This window comes from Lichenostomus cassidix, chromosome 14 (genome assembly GCF_008360975.1).
Source record: "Lichenostomus cassidix isolate B80296 chromosome 14, HeHo_3.0, whole genome shotgun sequence".
Lineage (NCBI taxonomy): Eukaryota > Metazoa > Chordata > Aves > Passeriformes > Meliphagidae > Lichenostomus > Lichenostomus cassidix.
The window spans coordinates 13,769,345-13,791,523 of record NC_139495.1 but is presented as its reverse complement, the minus strand read 5'-3'; the positions used below and the strand labels follow the sequence as shown (position 1 = coordinate 13,791,523).

The 22,179-nt window shown below is 45.4% G+C and overlaps 1 protein-coding gene across 5 annotated transcripts in view; it reads left to right on the top strand.

Annotated features, from left to right (window-relative positions):
- Positions 1 to 2,700: 2,700 nt before the first annotated feature.
- The window catches only part of CREBBP (CREB binding lysine acetyltransferase), a 94,536-nt gene continuing 75,057 nt past the window's right edge, over positions 2,701 to 22,179 (top strand). For 3 of the 5 annotated variants that reach the window (XM_085075046.1, XM_085075045.1, XM_085075044.1), the window contains exons 1-2: positions 2,701 to 3,527; positions 17,091 to 17,803. In XM_085075046.1, the coding sequence (XP_084931172.1) occupies positions 3,443 to 3,527; positions 17,091 to 17,803 (798 nt within the window). In that variant the 5' untranslated portion in view covers positions 2,701 to 3,442. The remainder of the gene's footprint in view (positions 3,528 to 17,090; positions 17,804 to 22,179) is intronic. The other 2 variants (XM_085075047.1, XM_085075049.1) reach the window with 2 other exon arrangements.

The window sequence follows — 22,179 nt, the reverse complement described above, 5'->3', positions numbered from 1 at the left end:
TTGGAGCCAGGCAGCAGCTGTGGGACCCCTCAGGATCAGTCTCCAGTGGTAAATCTCCATCCTGAATTCATCCCAGAGCTTCAGAGTTAGTGCAGCAGCAGGGAAGGGGGTCTTGAGGGGAGCAAAGTGCTATGGAGGGCTCCTGCTGTCAGCCACTCCAGCAAATCCGTAAGTGATGTAATTGTAGAATCACAGAGTGGTTTGGGTTTGAGAGACTTTAAACACCAGCCCATTCCACCCCCTGCCATGAGCAGGGACACCTTCCACTAGCCCAGGTTGCCCAGGTTGTAATGGCCAAGGCAAGCACAGAGAGTGCTCCAAGCTACAGTTCAAAATACACTAACCAAACTTGTTAAAAAGTCAAAGCAGGAGCCAGAAAGACACCACTGTCCTCAGCTGTGCCTGAAAGGCTGATCTGACTCCCACCCCTCACCTCCAACAGCAAAACATTTTCCCTTAACCTAAAGTGGGATAAATGCCTTTATCACAGTAAAATGCTGCTGGACGAGACGTTGCTTTCACATCTGGAGCCACTGTGAAACACCAAGCCCTGTCTCACACTGAAACATCCTGAAACAGATGGGAACTCACTGCTTTTGAAGGAAATTAAAGCAGGCATAACCAGAGAGCCCTTACTTGTGTAACTAATGAGTAATACAGCGATAGAAGCAGATGCCTGTCAGAGACCTCCATGTGATTACAGCCAGACCTCAGCAAGGACAGGCACCATGTAAATAAATACAGAATTTGCAAGTAAATGTAATGAAATGCATGTAAATATAGAAGTAAATATAATGAATTCAAGTTTTGCAGTAAACAAAAGGCAGACTTACTCTTTGCCAAGGAATCTCTCATTATAGATCTCCTTTAAACCAATAAATTATTGCTGATGAATTCATCTCAGTTTATGGAGCTCATCAACACATCCTTAGGATTGTCTCCAGCCCTTCTCTAGCTTCTCCTCCAGTTGTGGCTGCCCTTCGAGGACATTCCAACATGAAGACGATGAAAACAGCCCCAAGCAACCAGTTTGGGTACAAAGAGCTCTGCTGCCACACACGTCACCAGGGCTTATACGACCTGATTCTCAGGTTGGGAACCAGTATGGAAATCCATGGAAGTATATGAGCTCCAGTCTTCTAAACCTGTTTTGGGCTGGGGAAGTCTGTCTAGACAGAGTAGAGTGTTTGAAAAGTGAGGCTGGGTTTAATGCTGGTGCCTGAGAGTGGGTCAGCTCTGATGGGAGATTTGCCTTTATGTGTGGCTGCTCTGAGGGCATGGGGGGGGAAATGGGGGCACTGAGGGACAGCAGTGCAGCTGCTTGGGAGGGGATGTTGTGGGGAGAATGTTGAGAGAACATCCACAGTGGGACTGGGAGGAGCAACTGCAGGGGGTGACTGAGGGGAAACTCAGAGGGGACACTGAGACAGACATTGAGAGAGGATGTCTGTGTGGGACTGAGAGGGGAAGTTGAGGGGTGCCTGAAGGGAAACTGAGAAGGGAGACTGTGAGGGGGATGGCTGTGAGGGGGGCACTGAGAGGGAACATCCATGGTGAGACTGAGAAGGCAGACTGGAAATGTAACTGTGAGGTAACTGATGGGAGAGGGAGAGGGAAAACTGAGGGGGACTGAGGGAGAGACTGAGAGGGGACATCCATGGTGGGATTGAGAGGGGAGATTGGGATAGGGGCCCTGAGAAGTCTGAGGGGAGGAAAGACTGTGAAGGGGCATTGAGCCCTGGTGGGACAAAAGGGAGATTGTGGGGGTGACTCTGAAAAGACTGCGAGGGGAAGGGAGGACCATGGGGAGGCTTGGAGGGGACACTGTGAGGGGAGCACTGAGACATTTGAGGGGAGTCCAAGAGCGGACGCTGTGAGGGGGCAGCTGTGGGGTGCTAAGAGGGGAGCCCTGACAGGAGCAAACAGGGGAGACTGTGGTGAGGGACTGACGTGAGGGCTCTGAGGGACTGAGGGGACACTCTGAAGGGCCCTTGAGCCATCCACAGTGGGACTGCGAGGGGAGATTTTGGGGGTGACTATGAGGGGACTGAGAGGGGAAAGAGGGGCTGTGGGGAGACTTGGAGCAGTCGCTGTGAGGAGAGCACTGAGACATCTCTGGTGGGATTGAGGGGAGACTGAAAGGGGATGCTGTGAGGGGGGAACTGAGACATCTGAGATTAGTCGGAGAGGGGACGCTGTGAGGGGGCAGCTCCGGAGGTCCTGAGGGGGAGCCCCGACAGGAGCAACCAGGAAAGCTGGAGGCGAGGATTTGGAGGGGGGGCACTCTGAAGGGAAGGAGAGGAGACGGTGAGGGGGAACCGTGAGGGGGGACCTGAGGCATCTGAGGGGAGACGGAGAGAGAACACTGTGAGGGGGTGCTGCGGGAGGAGCGCCGACCGGAGCAAACACGGGAGACCGGGGCGGTAGTGGAGAGCACCGAGGCGGGGGAAGGCGGCGGCAAGCAAGTGCACGGCACCCCAGGCGCGGTGTGTGGGGTGGGGTCGCCGCCGGCCCGGTCCCCGAGCTCGTCCCCGAGCCCCTCAGCGGAGCAACTGAGGACGGCGCCGGGCGCTTCCGGCGCCGCGCGCGCCTTTCCGGCGGGGCGGGGCCGCGCCGCGAGCGCGGTGACGCAGCGCGCAGGCCCCGCCCCCTCCCCGCCCCCGAGGGCTCTGGAAAAGAGAAGAGAAAAAAAAACTTTTTTTTTTAATTGAGGAATCAACAGCCGCCATCTTGTCGCGGAGCCGGAGCGCGGCGCGGGCGGAGCGGGCCGGGCCGGGCCGGGCCGGGGCAGCGGGGCCGCCCCGCCGCCGCACGGGGCAGCCGCGCCGAGCGCCGCCGACGCGCACAGGGGGCTCGAGCCAGCGGGGCGCAGCCGCCCGGAGCCAACCGACCGCCGCCGCCGCCACCGGGAGCCGCCGCCGCCGCCGCGCCGCGCTCATTGTTTTGGGGCGTTTTTGGGGGGTCGGCGCGTTTTTCCGCTTTTTGGTGAATTTTTTTCCTTTTTTTTAATTTTTGCCCCCCGCTCCCTTCTCTTCTCCTCCCCCCCCTCCTCCCTCCCCTACCTCGGCCGCGGGCGGGCGGCGGGCGGGGGCCGGGGCGAAGCCGCCGCCGCGGAGGGGAGGGGACGGGGCGAGGCGAGGGGAGCGTGTGGGGGGGCGGAATGCGCCCCGAGTGACGGCCTGAGCCGCCATCCGGGCACCGCGGCGGGGGGAGCGCCCGGGAGGAGCGCGGCCGGCAGGGAGGGGGCGCTGAGCCCTTCGCTCCCCGCCCCGAGCCCTCCTCCCTGCGGCCTGCGGCGGCCCGGCATGGGGGAGCGGGGGCGGCCGGCCGGGCACTGAGCGGCGCTGTTGGGTTCCCGTGCGGCGGAGGAGCGGGGACAGCGAGCTCGGCCCCCCCCGGGCACCCCCCGACAACGATCACCGGCTCCGCCGCTTCGGCCACCATGGCGGAGAACTTACTCGACGGGCCGCCCAACCCCAAGCGAGCCAAGCTCAACTCGCCGGGCTTCTCCGCCAGCGATAGCACAGGTAAGGCCGCGGGGGTGGCTCGGGTGGGGCTCTACGGCGGTTCCCCCCCACACCCCCCGCCCCTACCGCTCCGCCGGAGGGGGGGGCCTGGGGGGACCGCCCGCCCTGCCGCGGTTCCTGGCGGGGGTGGGTTGGGCCTCCTGCAGTCGAAGTTACCGGGCGGGACCCGTACGCCAAGTACCGTCCCGGCTATAAATAGCGGTTGGAAAGAGACGTTTTTTGAGTTGGATTTCCCTTCTTTTCCCCCATCATCTTCGTTTTTAGTGCCTTGGTTTGGGTGATGGGGTTGCACAGGTGAGTGGGGTGCGGGTAGGGAAGGAGAAGGGCCAGGCATGGGAAGGGCCGGCCATCCTTCTTATCGTAGAATCATGGAATGGTTCGGGTGGAAAGGACCTTAAAGCCCATCTTGTTCCATCCCCTGCCATGGGGATCACCTTCCACCAGACCAGGTTGCTCCAAGCTCCGTCCAGCCTGGCCTTGGGCACTTCCAGGGATCCAGGGACAGCTACAGCTTCTCTTGGCAGCATGTACCAGGGCCTCGCTACTGTCAAAGGGAAGAATTTCTTCTCGGTACCGAATCTAAATCTACCCTCCTTCAGCTTAAAGCTGAAGGTACCTTCTTGGAAGGGTGGTCGAGGTTTCTGTCTACTCCTTAAAACCCACATATTACCCACAGCTAATAGCCCTATACAGGCTCTTTCACTGTGCCCCTGTGTGTGACATACTACAGAATAAAAACTCCCTAATAGCTTCTTAAGTCATAGAATGGTTAGAGTTGGAAAGGACTTTAAAGACCATCTAATTCTACCCCCAGTTAATACTTTTCGCTTTTTTTTTTACCTCCTAACCTGTGACCAAGATTTAAAGCGTTTGGTTCAAACTGTTCCGAGCATTTTTGCTTTAAAACCCCAAACGACTTGCAGATAATAATTGAAGTTGTGGGGTTGCTTCTGTGCCGAAATGCCGGGCAGCCTGGCAGTCGCTGCGACTGGTCTGTGTCGCATAGTGTCTCTGGCATGCCTTTTTCTTCAATTCTGGTGGGTTTGTAGATCATAAAATGCATCAAAATGTCTCATTTTCCAGCCAGCGCGTGCCCGTTGTAAATACACACGTGTGTGCACAAGAGCATGTGTGCCTAGACCAGCCTCTCCCGGTGTTACGACTGTTTCAATCCCTGAAACAGTGGTTTCAGAAGAACACGAAGTGTGTTGGACTTGAATTTCTGCTTTCAGAGATTAATGAATCTTGTGGAAGGGATAGTGATAAGTTAATCATGCTATGCCTGCTGTGTTTTCATAGACTGAAAAAAATTATTACTATAATTGAGCTGATAAATTCTGTGGGTTTTTTCGGCTTGCTCAATCTGCATTTGGCAACAGCTTACAGATGCTTCGGTCCTTCAGGGGTTTTTTATGGAAACCTTTTCTTCTCAGCCTGCAAATAAATGAAACAAGCCAGAAAGAAACAGTATCGAGTAAGAATTGTCAGTGAATATCTAGGTGAGGTCTTGTGATTGAGCTGTGTTAATCCCTTTCGTGGAAGCAGTGGTAATGCACGGAAGGCTGATACACAAGTTGCTGCAAAATGTTCCTTGTAACTCAGGACAAATACAGTTTTTCTTTAATTCTTCAGCTAGACATTTTAGACTCTCCTGTTAGTCAGTGAGAGGTGTTTGAAGCAGTGTCTTGTTTTTTTTTTTTCCCTCTCCTTTCTTTTTTGAAGTTCACTTGGTCTGTTCTGGAATGCTTCAGTCTTAATTACGTCCTGTTCAGCAAGTTCTCGTGTGTCTCTGGGAGCTCTGTGCGGTGCTGGATGTGTGAACTCCAGCATCTGCTGAAAGTTCTGCAGGGCTCAGGGGGCTTGTGGGCACCACGATGGCAAACTCCAAGTTGTATTCTGGACAAGTGTGTCCGGTAGAGCTCTGTCGTTGACCCAGTGTTCCATAGGCAAAAATACCTCTCTGCCCAAGGGTGCGGGTAATGTTCGTGCACTTAAAGAGAAGGGTTTTTTTTTTTAGGAAAAGCACTTCTAGGTTTGTTGCCAGCAGTTAATGCTGCTTGTTGAAGGATTGCTGAAGGTTTCTGTGCATTGTGGCAGGTGATACAAATAGTTTGAGTAGTGATTGCTGTCAAATGCCTTCTCCTGGACCTAAACCAGGCTTGCTCCCTGGTGCTGAGGCTTAAATGAAAAAGTTCTGTTGCAACCTGGAAAATGGCCTTTGCAATCGGGGGAGCCTGGGGAGATGGGTCTGAGGCTTTTTCCCTGGATGAGCAGTGAGTTGTGTGTTGGACAGGATTGTAATTGCAGCGGTAGCCCCACCGTGAAGGGGTCGTGCTTTCACAGTCTCCACGTTGGGCCCGTCTGAGCAGTTTGGCTCAAGCCTGCAAATGCTCACACCCGAGGCTCTGATGGCAGGCCTCAACACCGGGCAGAAAGCAACTGCTCTCCTCCCTGTTTATATTTCTCTTGATGCTTTGATGCGGTGATGTTAAGCAACTCCTTTTGTCAGGGTAAGTTTTAGCTGCCTTTAATCTTTCTGATAAAAATAGCTCCTCAGCTTACCGGGGCAAAGTTTGTGCCGTTGAAATTGGTCTGCTTACCTTCTGAAAATACAGCCTTTTCTATTAAATCTAAGAAGCTAAATCCAGTGTCTGATCTTGGAGAAGGGAGCAGAGATGAAAGGATAACAGAAATGGGTGCTGTGACCAGCGTTAAGTTTCACGATAGTCCCATTTTGCAGTTGCACCACTGCTCTTTGTATCAATAAGGAAGGTTAAGACTTACGGCTGTTAACTTGGCTTGCCGTTACTGTGCTGTATTGAACGAGCTGGCTCCTGTGGTAAAATGTCCGTGGGAAAGATTTTTCCTTGTCTAGCCAGGTAGGAGTAGTGCTTTTGTCTAATTACTGCTTTATTGGATACACAGGCATTTTCATACCTAAACATTTGTCTCCTCTGTGGCTGTTGTGAGACATTCTCATCCAGCACTGGAGAATAAACAAGGGACTCCTACAAAAAGTAGAATTACAGTAACTTTGCTTATGGCAGTGTGTTATTTTAACGCTGATTGTTGTGATTATTTGTACGTTACTGGCATTGGTCCTTCAGCAGAATATACAGAGACCTGGCAGTGTTCTTGAGCTGGTCTCGGGCTGGTTGAGAAAAACGTGCCTGAATGGAGCAGCAGCACAGCTGGAGGTGTTTAGGGGCCCCTGGACCGTGGTCCCTTCTGCAGGTAGCTCGGTGAGGGTGTGGGTTTCACTGAAGTTGTGCTTCTGTCTGCGTTCATTGCGTTCCCTGCAGCTTCTGCTGCTGTGGTGCTGCACCGGTTCCAAAAACAACACAGCGTAATCTGGGCCATAACAGAGGGTGTCCCTGATGGCATCAGGAGTTAACAAATTCCTAAAATAGGTGAAGTTGGGAAGAAGGTGAGATGAGCAGCTTCCAAAAGTCCGTTAGAGCTAGATTTTCACCACATACTTCCTCGTCTAGGGTGTTCTGTTGATTTTTAATTCTTTTTTCCTCCTCAAGTTCCAATCGTGCACAGAGTAAGCTGCGTGGCTGCTGCTGCTGCAAAAGCCACGGGCTGAGATCTCGATAACTCTTGTTCTTTTCCCGGCCCATGCGTTGGCAGCCAGAGCCCGGATTTTACACCGAGGGAAGGCTGGCCTTGTCACACGTGCCTCCCTACGTGCCGAGATAAGTAGATCTCTGGCTGACTCCCAGCCAGCCACAGAACTTCGCAGAAGGGAGTCTGTGTCGATGTGCAGCCTGATTTGATCCTACTCACCTGCCAAAAACCAGAGAGGTGTATTGCAGTGGATTTAAGTTTTAGTTTGAAAAGAGGTGGACAAAAGCAAAGTAGCTTAAGGAGAGACAGCAAGGTTTTTCTAAGCTTGCGTTCACATTCTTAGCCGAGACTTCAGATGGAGTGACGTCTCGGTGATCTAAACCCAGATTTTGTTTGGGCACGTGAAAGCATTAGTATGGCTGTTTTAAAGGGTTCATTCCTGCGTGGCTGAAAAGCTTCATGGAAGCCTGTGTAATCGGTCTGCTCTTGTTTTGTGTGATATGTGTAAAACTTGAGTGTCATTTGTGTGCCGTGACAGTAAAAATCACAGTTACACACACACTTACTTATTCTCTCCCTGGAACAAGGAGAAGGATAATTCCATTAGGTGAACAGACTTGCATTTGTAAGCAGAAAATTTGGGGAAGAAATGCAGCTTCTGAAAATCTGTAGGTGAAGCGGTGTGCGAAGTTGTAATTATTCCATGGGGAATGTCCTTTGCTTTGTGGTACTTGTGCCCTAACTATCTGGGGTGGCAAAAATGAGATGGGATATTTTTATTGGCTATATTGTTTCTTGTGGAATACTTCATGGTTATATTGTATGTTGTTTATGACTTAGCCTTTACATGTAACCATATGGGTGATGGATGGGAGAGGATGATCCCAGGCAAGAATGTTTACTTTGAGTGGAAGTTTCATACAAACAGCTTTTTTTTTTTTTCACCTGAAGTGACTGACCTGCATAACTTGATGCCAGTGGTTGTGATCTGGGACAGGAGTTTTTTAAGATTAGAAATGGGCTCATTTGTAGAGTCTAGCGCAGCTAATTCTTACCATTTCCTGAAGCACTGCTGATAGCAGGGTACTGTGTACTTTCTTAATGTTTGGGGGCTTTTACAGGTTTTTCCAAGGAGTTTGACACTCATGTCTGTGTGGGATGAAGAGCTGAGCAGATGATCTGCCAGCCTGATCATATGTGACAGTTCGCAATCTTACCATTGTGCCCATTCATTTTTATTTTTTTTTTAAATTCTTACTTTGATAATTGCACATGTACTGGGAGACTTTTCCAAATTTGTTCCCCCTCCAGAGGCTTAAAGTTAACTGGGAAAATGCTGTCTTGAGCTCCTGGAGAAGCCCTGCCAGCAGCAGGCAGGAATAGAGGCTGTGTCTTTGCTATACTCCAGAGATCTCTTGGTAGCTTGTGAAATGATTCTCAGTTTTCTGCTGCAGATTATTCACTTTCTGTTTTGGCTGGACATTCCTTGGAGTCATTGTCCAGTGCCATTAATTATTTTTACGGCAACATGCTGTGCTTTGTTATTATACCTGCAGCTTCACATTAAAACCCTCCACATATTCTTAGTGTTTATCTTTATTAGATATTTTACTTACTATTGCTACCTGCTGAGAGAGAAGATCATGAAAAAACACCTTCACCCTATTAACAAAATACTGCTGGTTAATGTGAAATCAGGGTGGAGGAGATAGTTGAAAAACCTGATTTGAAAAATTCTGGGGTTTGTTCTTATACAGTGAAAAAGCATGTGGGATAGCTTAGAAATCTGACACTTCCACCCTAATTTGGTTTACACTTTCAAGAATTTTTGCTTTGTAAATCTTCCTTTTAACATATGTTATGTTTTCCATCTGTCTTCTCAGATGTCTAAGATACAGAGAGAACCTAAATTGTTTGTTTGGAAAACTCTTTAATAAAGATGCCTCAACGAATACTATTAAGTATTTTGCAGAATCATAAGCGCAAGCTAAAAGAAAACTGAAACTTCTATTAGCACTGATAATTATAACTCAGAATCTAAATCTCTTAATGTACTCTTCCTTTCTTGCATTCTTATTTGCCACCATTGAGAAATAAGGATCTTATTTATGATACTGAATAAATACAGTATTCTTGGTTTGCAGCTTGTGTTTGGATTTATTTTTATTTATACATCTGTAAGTCTGTAAAATAATCCCGTTTTTCCCTGCCAGTCACCTTTAGTGCTGTGGGAGCTTCCTTGGGTTGACAGCATTGGGAAAAGGAGCCGTTCTTCCTTACATGACTGTGCCTCCCAGTCTCCCAGGCACACGCCATTTTCCTACTGCAGTTGGACACAGCAGAGGCAGGAATCAGAGCTGGAGACTCTGCTGCAGAGCAAGAAGTAAAATGGGACATTAAAGTCCAGCCCCTGTCCATGTGTGTCACCAGAAGAGCACGAGCTGCTCTCTCACTCTGCCCGGCTTTGCCAGCACGGGTGCTTCGATAGCTGGGTTAGTGGGTGTTGCTGATGACATCACTTCTGTGTCATCTCTTGTATGGTGTCATCTCATGGAGAAGAGAGGTGGGGAAATGACCAAGAGGCTTGAATTGAGTAAGTAGTGAGTGTGAGTCTGGTTTGGAGTAGCTGTGAAGTTTGTAAGTTAAAAAACTCCCTAAAGGAAAGTATTAATGAGAATGGTTCAAAACAGCCTCATCTCACTAAAATCAGTGCTTTAAAGTAAAAGATTTATGAGGCATTTGGGTTTTTTTGTATTGGCAGTTATGTTTGGAAGCTTTTTTAGACATAAATGTACAAAAACCATTAGTTTTAAGCACATGTCTGCTTTTACTTCCTCATGTATGTTGGGTTTGTTTTGGGTTGTATGTCCTTGCACAACTGAATTTGAGTTGCCAAACAGAAGACAGTTTCCTTAAATTTGATATCAGAAAAAGGGAGGAAAAAGTGGTGTTAAAAAGACTGGAAACATATTTTTTGCTGCTTATATACCTCACAGAGAAGACCTTAACCTTACCTGTTTCACAGTACTGTTGCTTAGTTTTTTTTCCTTGTTTCGTAAGATTACTTCAAGTACATATTTATATATTTCAGTCTTCACAGGATAGGCTTGTTTTGTGGCTCTGTTGGACAAGGTAAGTTAGGTGGGAATTCCCATTGAAGGACCCATGTAGCTGAAGGGAGCATTGGGAGCTCCCAAGCCAGAACTGAGTTTGAGTTCTCACCACCAATGCTTTCGGTCATTGTGGGGAGCATCACGAACTGAGCACTTCAAAATCTGAACCACCTATGTTGGCAATATATTCACTAAGAAGTCTCTGGCCAGGGAATGTCACAGTTGAGGTTTGTCTGTCAAGATAATTGATGTCTTTGTGTGTTATGTGCTAATTTCATTTCCAGGTGGGCAGTGAGTGTGGCAGAGCTGTAAGGGAAGCCATGGGTCTGGCAGCTGTGGGAGCCAACTCAAGGCAGGCACAAGCAGACACTGGCTTGGTACAGACTGTGCATTTCATGCTGACTTAAGCAAGTGCCCACTATTAATTACCAGACTCTGAGATGATTCCTTTTAAAAGGGTCATTCTGAACTTAAATGTTCTGTCAGCTGTTAAATTTGGGCAAGAGACATGTTGTGTGTGTTTGTGATAGGACAAGAAGGCAGTCTTACTTATGTTAATGTTAACGTGCTCCAAGAACCTTAAAATATTTAATCTTCATCAGGATGATCTTGTGAATGAGAAGCTGATGTTCTCAGTGTGGTGTCTCCCAGTCCATAGGCAGATTGCCTCCTCTTCCTTCTGTCTGGGTTTCTCTTCTTATGGCAAATAAATTTACAGAAGCCTTCTGGTCTGTAAGGGTGTTAGCCTGGTAGCCACATGCACTGTGGCAGTAGCCATGTGTGTCTTGTGGATGCTGCTGGGTGGGATTTAGAGTTATTCGCAGGAGCAGACATGGCAACTATGTCAAAATACCAGAGACAATTTGTGAAACAGCTAAGAGGAAGAATGTTTTGGAGAAGGCCAGAAGAAGGCAAAGTTAATCCATCGTTTGCCACCAGATGCTTCCAAAAGTAGACCAGAGTGAGCACTCTTGTTGGGCTGCTTGTGCCACGCATTTTGGAATTACCTTGGTTTTAGTCCCCTCTGGTCTCTGGGAAGAGATAAAAGCTAGTTTCTTATCTGGATATTTTTCATATTTGCTTCTTATATGTAAACCTTGGTGCCAAGTGCTAGGGCTATTTAGTGTGCCCTTACATACTACTTCGTAATTGATAGGGAAACAGTCAAGTAATCTGTGATTTACTTTTATGAAAGGGTAGAATAATCCCTAAAACCAGCAATTATTTCTGAAATAAACCAGTATCTCAGGTTTTTCTAGACTTTTAACACAGGTTATATTGTCACTATGAGCAGAGCAAAAGAGAGATGGTGGAGACAATTTGGGTAAGTACAGCAGGGAGAACTTTGAGGTTACGACATTGTGATACACAACATGCAAGTGGAAAAAAGAGGCTGGAAACTAAACCTAGTGTGACCAAGGAAGGATCTCACTTTATACTCTTCTCTTTTCATGGAGGTGAGAAGGAGGACAGGGACAGAGTGGGTGGCTTTTCCTGTATTAGGTGGTAGTTGTTATCACACCTTAGTCATGGTATAAAGGATGTGGATATGTGCATTTTCCCCATCCTTGCTTGTGTGTCTGGTGTTGGAGTTGGTGTCAGGAGCTGAGTCAGGAGTACTGCTAGTATTGCAGCAGAGGTTAGAACAGAACTGATCTTTTTTCATTTGTTTCATGATTTGTTTGCTCTCTGTAATGATCTTGACTTTTGAAAAGGCAGTTGCTGAAGTCTTACAAAAATGGATTGGGGGAGATGCTAAGAGCTGTCCCTAAAATCCCAGCCACAGGAAAGCAAGAGAAGGCAAGTGTTAACCCCTTTTTTCAAAAACAGTTAAAAGACAACACAGTCAACTACAGAAACTTCAGCCTCCCATCCATCACTGTGAAGGTCATGGAGGAGCTGCAATGAGTTTAGTGAAGGGCTACCAGGGAGGTTGGGGCTGGAACATGTGCCCTTTGAGAGGAGATAGAGGGGTTGGGGTGCAGACAGACCTCCTGATGTCCCTTCCAACCTGAGTGACTGTGGGTTTGTAAACAAGAGAGAGCCGTGATGATGATTCCAATGGATTCCAATGAATTTCCTGGAGAGAAGTCCCAAGATTTCCAAAAGGTGAGGCTTGCCTTTGTGTGTCAACATATTTGAATTTTGACCAGTCCAGTGACTCAGGAATGAGCAAACCAGACTGTATTCCTTTCTCATCCCAAGTGCAAGTAGTTCAAACGATCAGGCAGGGAGAAATTTAGTTAAATATTCAAATCTCTTATTATGCAAGCCATAAATTGTTGGGACTCACCCAGATCCTTGCTGTTGGGTCTCTCATTCCCCCTCACCACCTTCCACCCAGCCATCAGGGTCTCCTTGACTCAGCCAGGTCCCTCACCACCATTCTTCTCAACGTGGTTGTTAAACATCATGTTTAGAAGTGATGCTGCTCTGCTGAAAGTCAAGGTCAGCTACATGTCAGTTCACCAGTTTTCTGTGTCTCGTTAGGGAAAGACACAGATGTAAAGTTTCCTTACTGGAAATTCTAGATTTTCCATGAATGTGTTGTTTAATTGCTCTAAAACATTAAATGCATTAATTGTCTTTTATGAAACAATAAATTACAGAATCCTCAAACCTCGAAAGGAAGTTGGAATGGACGTGGTAATTGCTGACTGCACCACACAGTATGGCTATTGAGGGGAGCTACCTGACAGTGAATTTTAGGGAATGGCTGGAGCTCTGAACTGTTGAGGCTTTGTCTGCTGGGGTCTGGCGTGATTGAAAGAAGCCTTACAAAACAAAATTGGGCTCACTGAAATGTAACAGCTATGTTGGCATGAAAGAAAGGCACGGTGAAAATACTGCTTGTGTGCTGGACTTCAGTGTCTGCTCTGAGCATGAGCAGTCAGTTTGTGACAGGAAAACTCCCAGTCATGTCTCAAGCAGAGATTATGCCGTAAAAAATGAAATGGAATTTGATAGTTCTCCTCCTGCTTGCTGTGAGATACATTTGAGATAATAAGTCACATAATGAAACACCTTAGGATGTTTGGCTGAGCTAAAGGGGTAAAGATGGTGACATTGAAGCGAGTTAATTGATTGAATATGTATATTAGGAAAATCTCCCAGTAACAGTCGCAAGCCGTTGTACAGATCAGAATGTTTTGCCTTCAGGATGCAACACAGTTTTGGTTTTTTTTTCTTCTGAGAAGGCTTAGAAGGAAACAGAACATCTTTTTTTATTCTGGTTGCTGAAAGTGTTGTCCAGGAAGGCAGAAAACAGCGACATTTAAGCTCATAAGACTGAAATTAGGAGAGAAAGGGTCTTAAGTGTGGTTATCTTTTATGTGTGAAAATAGCTGCTCAAGGAATGCAGAATGCTCAAATTGGAAAAGGAGCCCTTTGGAAAGAGTGGGGGCGTAGTACTTGCCCAGTGCTTTTCCGTGCCTTCCAGAAAACGTAATCTCTGAGTTTTTTGTGCTCTGCTGTTAAGAGAACGCTTGGTTTTATGTAACAGAGGTAATGAAAGGTGTGAGGTTTAGAATCAGAAGTGCTGTGTTAGAGACAAGACACGGTGAGGTGAATCTCCACAGCCTGAGTCAGCTCTGCTGCTTCCTGAGCACTGAATTAGAGGTATGTGCCTTGTGGGTTTAGGGAATCTGTTCTGTAAAATCGAGACATCTTTTCCTGTTCCGATGGGTGCTGGGTACATGGCAGGTTTGAGGGATGGAGAAGGTTCAAAGCTCAGTGGGACTTCTCAGCAAAGGTGTTTCCTGACCATTCCTTCAGGTAACTGCATGGAAAGGCAAATGCACCCCTCGATTTTTAGGCTCTTGGTAGGTGCCTTTGAGAAACAGTTGAAGCATTGAGAATGGGATCAATTCTGTTCTTCTTGTGAGGATGGAGAGACTGCAGTTGCTTTTCATTTTTCTGTCAGTAGAAATGGGCCGTGTTCTTATTATGGCAGATTTTTATATGTGTGTAAATATATTTATTCTTTTTATAACTGCCAAGACAATCTCTTATCTTTATGGATTTGTTGCAGACATGCTCAAGTAGATTTTTGTTTTCTGTTGTATTTTATAACCGTTGTAAAATGTGCCTTGTGTTGCTGTTTTTAACGTTCATGACTCTGATGAAATATAAAAGAAGGTGATTAATCATTGTGTGAACATTTGAAATCTTGGTGAATTTTTACAGGACCATTTTGTTAAGTTCTTTACCTGCTTTTTATTTTCCTGCTGGCAGAGCTGTACATTTTCCATGTCTAACCTTAATGCACAGCCTTCTTGCAGGAGCTTAGGAATGGTAGATTATTTCAGGTTTTAAGAGGCAGTATTCCCAATTGCTTTCTTCACTCTTTTTTGTAAACTGCAAAAACATTTCCAGTCCTTGGCTCTGGCAAGACTGAGAAAGTCCAGCCAGCCAAGAAAAAAAAAAAAAAAAATTTATATTCCAGCATCCCATTTTGAAATACAGCTGCAAAAAACTCCTCTTTAAGCCACAGCAACGTCTTCCCCCTCCACATTTTGTCACTTCTCCTCTGCCCCTGTCCCTGCAGCCACACATCTATTGTTCATGAAATATTAACAGTTTTGGTGCAGAAGCTTGGAAAAACACCTTTTTGTGGGATTGACAGAAGTTGTCTGAGCAAGCACTATAAACCTTGAACTTGGGAGCGAGGTGGGGTGGTGAGAGCAGTTTAACAAAGGCACAGGCTCAGCCCTAGTCCTGTGTCCCACCCTCGGTGACGTGCGGGCAGATGGCTTTGGTCAGGCTCCAGCTGCAGCCGCCCCAGTGGCAGAGCCTCTCAGAGCCTCCCAGCATTCCAGGCTGAAATAGGGAAATCTTGGGAGAAGGAAAGTAGAACCAAAATGTGTAGGAAGTAGCAAACTGCAGCGTGGTCAGTGCTGAGTGGTTGTGTGGGAAAGAGGAGAGATGAAGAGATTGCCGTCAGGATTGGAGTCAAAGGAATTTTTGTGGAAGACAAGCAGGAAGGATAAACTAAACGCCTGAAACGAAAAGTAACAAGTAAGAGAAATTAAAAATACTTTAATGAATCTTGCTAAGTGAAATGTTAGCTGATTCCTTGCCTGCTTGGAAGGGAACAGGGACTCTGTTCTGAGCGGGGTGTATTTGTCACTGCCGACATCGTGCAGTCCTGGAAGGACTATTGACTCCAGTAGCTGATGATGGCCGCGTATGGGTCCCTGAAGGGGGTGGGTGGAGCACCTCAAAGCAGCCAGAATTTACCCTTTTTGTCTGTGTTTGCTGTGCCTGTTTATGTAATTTCAAGTCATTGCAAGTCTGACCATCTTTATTAGTTTTTGTTCAGTTAGGTTGAATTGGAAATGCACATGCTGATGAAATGTGTGGTATTAAAATGTACTGAGATGCCTTGGTGAGGCATCTGTGCTTTGTGATACACTTTGTGTCGCTTGAGGTTTGTTTTTTCTTTTCAATGTACCATCTTACATCACTTTTGCAGCCTGGGTCTTGCACCAGCTTTTTGTGGTTGAAGAGTGAATTAAACTTTAAAACAATGAAGCCTTTGGAATGTCCTTATTTAGTAAAGAACTTTGCTCTAACCTGGGAAAAATGTGGTTTGTCTGTTGCTCAGTGTGAAGGACTGGGGTTTGTCAGGCCTGGCTTGGAAGGCAAAATAAAGTTTTCACACCTTTAGGTTACAGTGAGAAGTGATTGTTTTAGATTACATCCTTGGACTGGAAAACTCTATTGAGGTGTGTTGCGTATTTGAACAGCTACTCTGGTGTATTTGGGCTGGTCTGCTTAGGTGTTTATAAATATTGCTGTATGTGCCTGTCCTTGTGTCTTCAAATACGTAACTTTTATTCTCACGTGGAAGTACATATATACAGTGATGTAACTTTCTGTTTTTTAGTTTCATACTAAAATAACCATGTTACACACGTGCTGCTTATGATGTGCAATAAAATATTTTAGTGAACCTAAGTTGCTTCCTTTAAAGGAGAAAAAAAAAGCCCCACCATTTTTTTATCAGTCTGGATGTTGCAGCCAGACAGAGCTGTTCCTTCAAGTGGCTTAATGAAGATTTGATTGATTTATTTTGCTCATCTGGAGAGTGTGTGGATTACCTCTGTCAATATTGGGCATGATAAATGAGGGTTGGGCACTTACAGAGCAATTTGAATTATTTGAGCTGTTCAGGAATCAAACAGTGACTCGATTCAAGAGGCATTACAAGGAGAAAATGCTGAGTGCCTTTCAGGATCTTGTGAGGTAGCAGATCATGGTACAAATCAATGACCAGAAACTGATCTTAAATGTCTTTGTATGTGAGACTGGAATCAGACTGCTGAGGAAATAGTTCTTGTTTTTTGGTGAAGTTTTGAAGCCATGCTGGAAGATGTTCTTTGGCCCTGTGCACACATAAATGACAATGTTGAGGTAGAATTGCTGGGTGAAATGCAGTGGCTTGGGATTACAGAGGAGCTTGGAAAAGGTGATGTAATTGCTTTTTTGGGAGAGTAAATCAATACGAAAAAAATCCATCGTTATTTCTGCCATCATCTTTTAGCCAAAACAAGGGAAATTTAAGAGTTAGATTAGATTAGATCATTGTATTCATGCCACCTTAGTTTTCTTAAGCTTTGTTTTGTCAAAATTCTTGCCAGAAAACCAGCTTATTGGCCAGTGCAGTGCTCTGGGTTGTTGTGTGTGCACAGTGTGTAATGACTGTGCTCTGAAAGGCTCTGGAGTTCCAGGACCCTCGCTTGCTTCCTGGCAACCTAGTGTTGGGTAAAGATGTCCTGAATGCCTGTCATTGTTAACACTGGTGCAAAGTAGCAAAGATAAATATTTTAGCTACTTGTTTGCCATGTTTTCTCACCCATGTTTCTGTTTTAACTTGTAGATTTCGGATCTCTGTTTGACTTGGAAAATGATCTTCCTGATGAGCTGATCCCCAATGGCGAGTTGGGCCTTTTAAACAGCAGTGGGAACCTCGTTCCAGATGCGGCTTCCAAACACAAACAACTTTCTGAACTTCTGAGGGGAAGCAGCGGCTCTTCCTTAAACCCAGGAATCGGCAATGTGAACTCGAGCAGCCCCGTGCAGCAGGGAGTGGGTGGGCAAGTGCAAGGGCAGCCAAACAGCGCGAACATCGGGAATCTGGGCGCCATGGGTAAGAGCCCTCTGAACCCAGGAGACTCCTCTGCTCCGGGCCTGGCCAAGCAAGCAGCCAGCACCTCTGGACCTACCACACCTGCATCCCAAACTCTGAACTCTCAAGCACAAAAACAAGTGGGAATGGTGACGAGCAGCCCTGCAACATCACAGACTGGACCTGGGATATGTATGAATACTAATTTCAGTCAGACACACCAGAACCTTCTCAACAGTAATTCTGGTCACAATTTAATGAATCAGCCTCAGCAAGGACAAGGGCAGGTAATGAATGGATCTCTTGGGGCAGCTGGAAGAGGAAGGGGAGCAGGAATGCAATATTCTGCCCCTGCCATGCAGGGGAATGCAGGCAGTGTGCTGGCAGAGACTTTAACCCAAGTATCTCCACAGATGGCTGGGCACACCGGGCTGAACACAGCACAGACAGGAGCAATGACTAAAGTATGTACATGTCATTTACTCTATTCTATTTATTGCACTTGTTTTTTCTCCATACAGGTGTTTAGGAAACACAATAGATCTTTTCTGGGACAGAACTAAAGGATGTGCTTTCTGGAGTCTGTAGTTACCCATTTCAGTCAGCAGTGATATTGTGAAAAGCGAGATAATTGAAGCAGTACTTCTCATGTAATCAGAAATGAAAGCACTCGCTGAAAAAGACATCCTCGAAGCTAAAAGTTGGAGAGTATCTGAGCAGGGTGAATTAGAAAAGAGTAGCATAATCCTGCAGAAAGGAAGCAGATGATTTCTCATGTGCAGGATCTCAATTTAGCTGCCAGACAACACCATCTTCTAAAGCAATGTGAACACTTGGAGACTGCAGGGAGAGGTGTAGCAATTGCTCCTCTTGTCAAGGACCACTGTCAGCAGCTGTGCAGCAAATGCTTTTTAAATATGGAGGAACTGATCTGGAAACATCAAATTTCACATAGATTGCCAAGCTAATGCAGACTCTGTGAAAGGGAAGGGCAGGAGTCTAATATGGTGGCCATTGCAGATCAGGGCAGGGAATACCTGGAAGTATCTGCCTCTGTCGTGGGGCGCTGCTCTGGGTCCCTGTTTGATACAGTTACTGCTTTTTAGTTCTTTGTTTTCCAGGTATGAGCTTAGAACAGTGTTTTGACGGCTGCTCCTCCTGCCCTGTGCCTTACCTCTTGTCTGGGTTGCTTTAGGACAGTTCCTACACGAAATTTTGATGTCTAACCCGCCATGTTCTGATATGTAGAAAGAAGTCAAGTTTTATCTCTGATATTTTATCTATTCATATATCATTAGCTGTTATCACTGTAGTTTATTAACGTGTAAATGTTAATTCATTGATGTGTTAGTAATTGTGGAAAAAATTGCATTGTCTGACATGAAAGTGTGTGTCCTGTACTCTGAAGAGGTGCTGACATCACAGTGGAGTACTGTATGGTTAATTCTAATTTTTTTTAAATAAAAAAAGAAAACGTAAAAAGCATTCTCTCTGCAGTGAGGAGATGCTTCTGCTTAAGGAAGAGATACTTGTGTTCTGAGTGAAGGTCAGAGCATCTGAAAGTTGACATAATAATTTTAGAGGCTGGAGACAGCTAACTTTGCTGTGTGGAAGTAGATTGGTCTGCACAGAAACAGAGTCAGCTTATCTTTCTTTTGTTTTCCTTTGAAATTTGTGGGAAGAATGAGGAATTCTATTTATCTGGCTTACTTTTGTAAACTTACAGATATCAAAGTTCTTGGGAGTGGATTTTTCCTAGTCACTACTCAGTTGTATGTGAAACTACTAATGTTCTGTGTGAACAAACTGAAGTAGAACTACCCCACAGCAAAAGGATTTGCTGACAGAGTCCATGAGAGCCTGGTGGGGGAGGTTCTGTGAGGCTTGATTTACTTTAAACAAACCCACCTCTGGTAAGCAACAGGCCAGATCTCAGACAAATTCCATATTTCAAGGACTTAAGGCTTAGCCTGTTGCCAGCTGCAAATGGATTCACCGGCTCAGGAAGGTGACCCAGACTGCCTCAGTTTGCAGATGTTCAAGAAACAAAGTAAAGTTGCTTTGAACAAGGAATACATTGGAAAATAACAGTGAAAGGACTGTTTAATGACAGAGCATAATTGATAAAATGGTGCTTCTGTGAAGGTATGCTTAAAAGAAAATTTTAAAAACCTGGCCAACTTATAAAATAGGAAAACTGATGTTTTCCAGGGCTCCCTCTCTTGTTGAATAAGATTAAGGTTAAAAACATTGTGTTTCCTTTTAAAAGTTTTGCTTTATTTACATCGTATTTTTCTCTTAGTAAGAGAGCAAGTGAGCTCAGTGTTTTACACAAAGATTTTGTGTCTCTATTTTGGAATAAATACTTGCTCCCTGAATTTTCTTGAGCCAAGCAGTAGTGTTCTCTAGTTTTGCCATTTTCCTTAGTAGGCATTTGAGGATTGATATCCTTTTCCAGTCTCTTCCCATCCCCCAGTTTATTGTCCTAATAGGATTATCAGCCATGCTTGTGTGTTAGCTTTTTCTTATTGATGCTCCAGAAAAGCTTTTAAGAAAAGTAAAGAAACACTTCAGTGAGTTTGTCTGTTCTTCTGAAACTGAAATTTCTGCTGAAGGTGAATGTGGGTTAGTTTGTTTTTTTCACCTCCTGATTCCCTGGTGTTTACCACTTAATGTGTACAGCTTAAAAGATTTGAAGAGCTGTAATAAAAGTGGTGAGGCAGCTGATCTACCTAATAGTGAACGTGCCCAGCTTGACTCAACAGCTTAAAATGTAGCTGCCATCCTGCTTGAAGCACTGTATCAAGGCCGGAGAGAAATTCTCTAGGTGGTGACTGTAGCAATATCCTAAGGGAAAGAAAGGGCTGTGAAATACAAATGCAGGAAAAATACCTAAAAGAACTTTTTAAACCAAGATCTTCTCATTACATTTAAAATAAGTGATGTGCATCACTGGCTAACCTTGTTCAAGTACAGCTCAGTAGCCCATTTTTCTCAATTCAGTGTGTTTGTATTCAGTGTGTGGAACTCGTGACTCTTTATGGTTTGGGACTGGTTTTGTTGGGCAAGACCTTCTGTGGTGGCTGGTTCTAATCCTTTTTTAGTGTGTGACTAATCAAGGAAAGTCCATTCCTTTTTCTGGTTTTATTTCTTGCGGTGTGTTTATGTAAGCATTCTTTCTAGTAAGAGAAAAAGAAGAAAAAATATCCAGAATGTGGTCCCTTCACCTGATCTCAGAAACTGCAAGGGATTAATTTACTCTGAATCATCATAAGCCAAGATTGTTAATTTTGGTCTGGACTTCCTATTTTAAGGCAGAACTGAGCATGGTAACTGAAGCTCATGTTCCTGTGCTTGCATAAGCCAAAGGTGGGGATAAAACCTTACCCCTAACCAGTTTAAAAAGGAGTAGAAAATAACCAATTCCCAGTGTCAGAGGGCAAGAAGGTGCTGATATCAAGACAAATGTTCTTCCATTGGCAGGGAGAGATAAAGTAAAATGCTTGCGCAATCTGTAGAGCTGTGAGCAAAGACTTCATATGATCCTCCCAAAGATCAGTGATTTTGACATGCTGAGATACCTGGAAACCTCTGAGGGATCTTCTCTTTCATGTTACTGTGTATATCTCTGCTCCCTTCCCTGCCAGACTCGTTTTCTGTAACAATTTTGCTTGCAATTGTGGCATTGTAGCTGTGTTTTCTTGGATGACACTACAAGGAGAATTTTCAGTGGACTGGGTTGAAGTTGCTTAGGAAATCAGGTTTAAAGAGGAAAAGATTAACCTTTGATTATTACTTGATGGCAGTAGAGTACAGATCATCTTGTCACAGTCATTTCCAGCAGTAATGAATTGTCCTTTTGTGTTTGGCCGTGTTTTTTGTTGAGTCCGTTAAGTCCAGAAAATGTGTTCAAACCATCTAGAACATCTCGTTAGAGATGCTTTTTTAAGATTGTTGGTTGTTGAACATGATAAACAGTAGCAAAGCTCAGCAGATGGTCAGTGCCTCCATAGGAATGAGAACTTCACTGGAGACATGCTGGTGCCTGACCCTCTCCTGTTGCTCTGGGAGCTCATCTTTTCCAAGTGAGGGAGGTGAAACTTCCCTGTTATTCTTTGTGGCTGGCAAAGGCTTGAAGTTGTGTTTCTGTAGATGAGTGGTTAGAGAGTCTCTTGCTGAGGTGTATTCCCCTTGTCCTAGTACTGCTACCAAAACCCTTGGAAAGTTAGGAATTGCTGGGAAGTTCCCTTTTATTTTGTATGGTTCTCAAACTTCCTTTTTGCCCTGTGTTAAGAGTTTTGGACAGTGATTCACCTAATTGGTACTTCTGCTCTTTCCCTTCAGATGAGAGGACTCTTGAGTGTTTTCTTTTCTGTGTGTTTCTAAGCTGTAATGCCTCCTCATACAATTCTGTAAATGGAATCACCCTTTCTTCAGTAACTACAGAGTCCTGTCACTCCAATAAGGATATGCTAGTACCCAGCAGCAGAAATTTGGGGAAAAATTCTGGAGTTGTGCATGGCTGATGATCTGCAGAAGGTATTGCTGTTAAACTGCAGTGAAGACACAGCTTGCTGGAGGCTCCTTTCAAAGTGTTTTTCTTTATAAAACTATTAAACCTACCCCAAGTTCAGCTTTCCTTCTGAAATGCACAATTTAATCAAACATTATTGGGCTCTGTTTGCCTCAGAAAAAGATTAAATTGTTTCATCAGACTATAAAGAGATGAGAAGAAAATTGTTGTTTATTTTCATACCTAGTTATGAGATTTACAACATTATTGGTTGTTTGGGATTGGGTTTTTTTTTTACGCCTTTTTGAAGACTGAAGATTTTGAGTA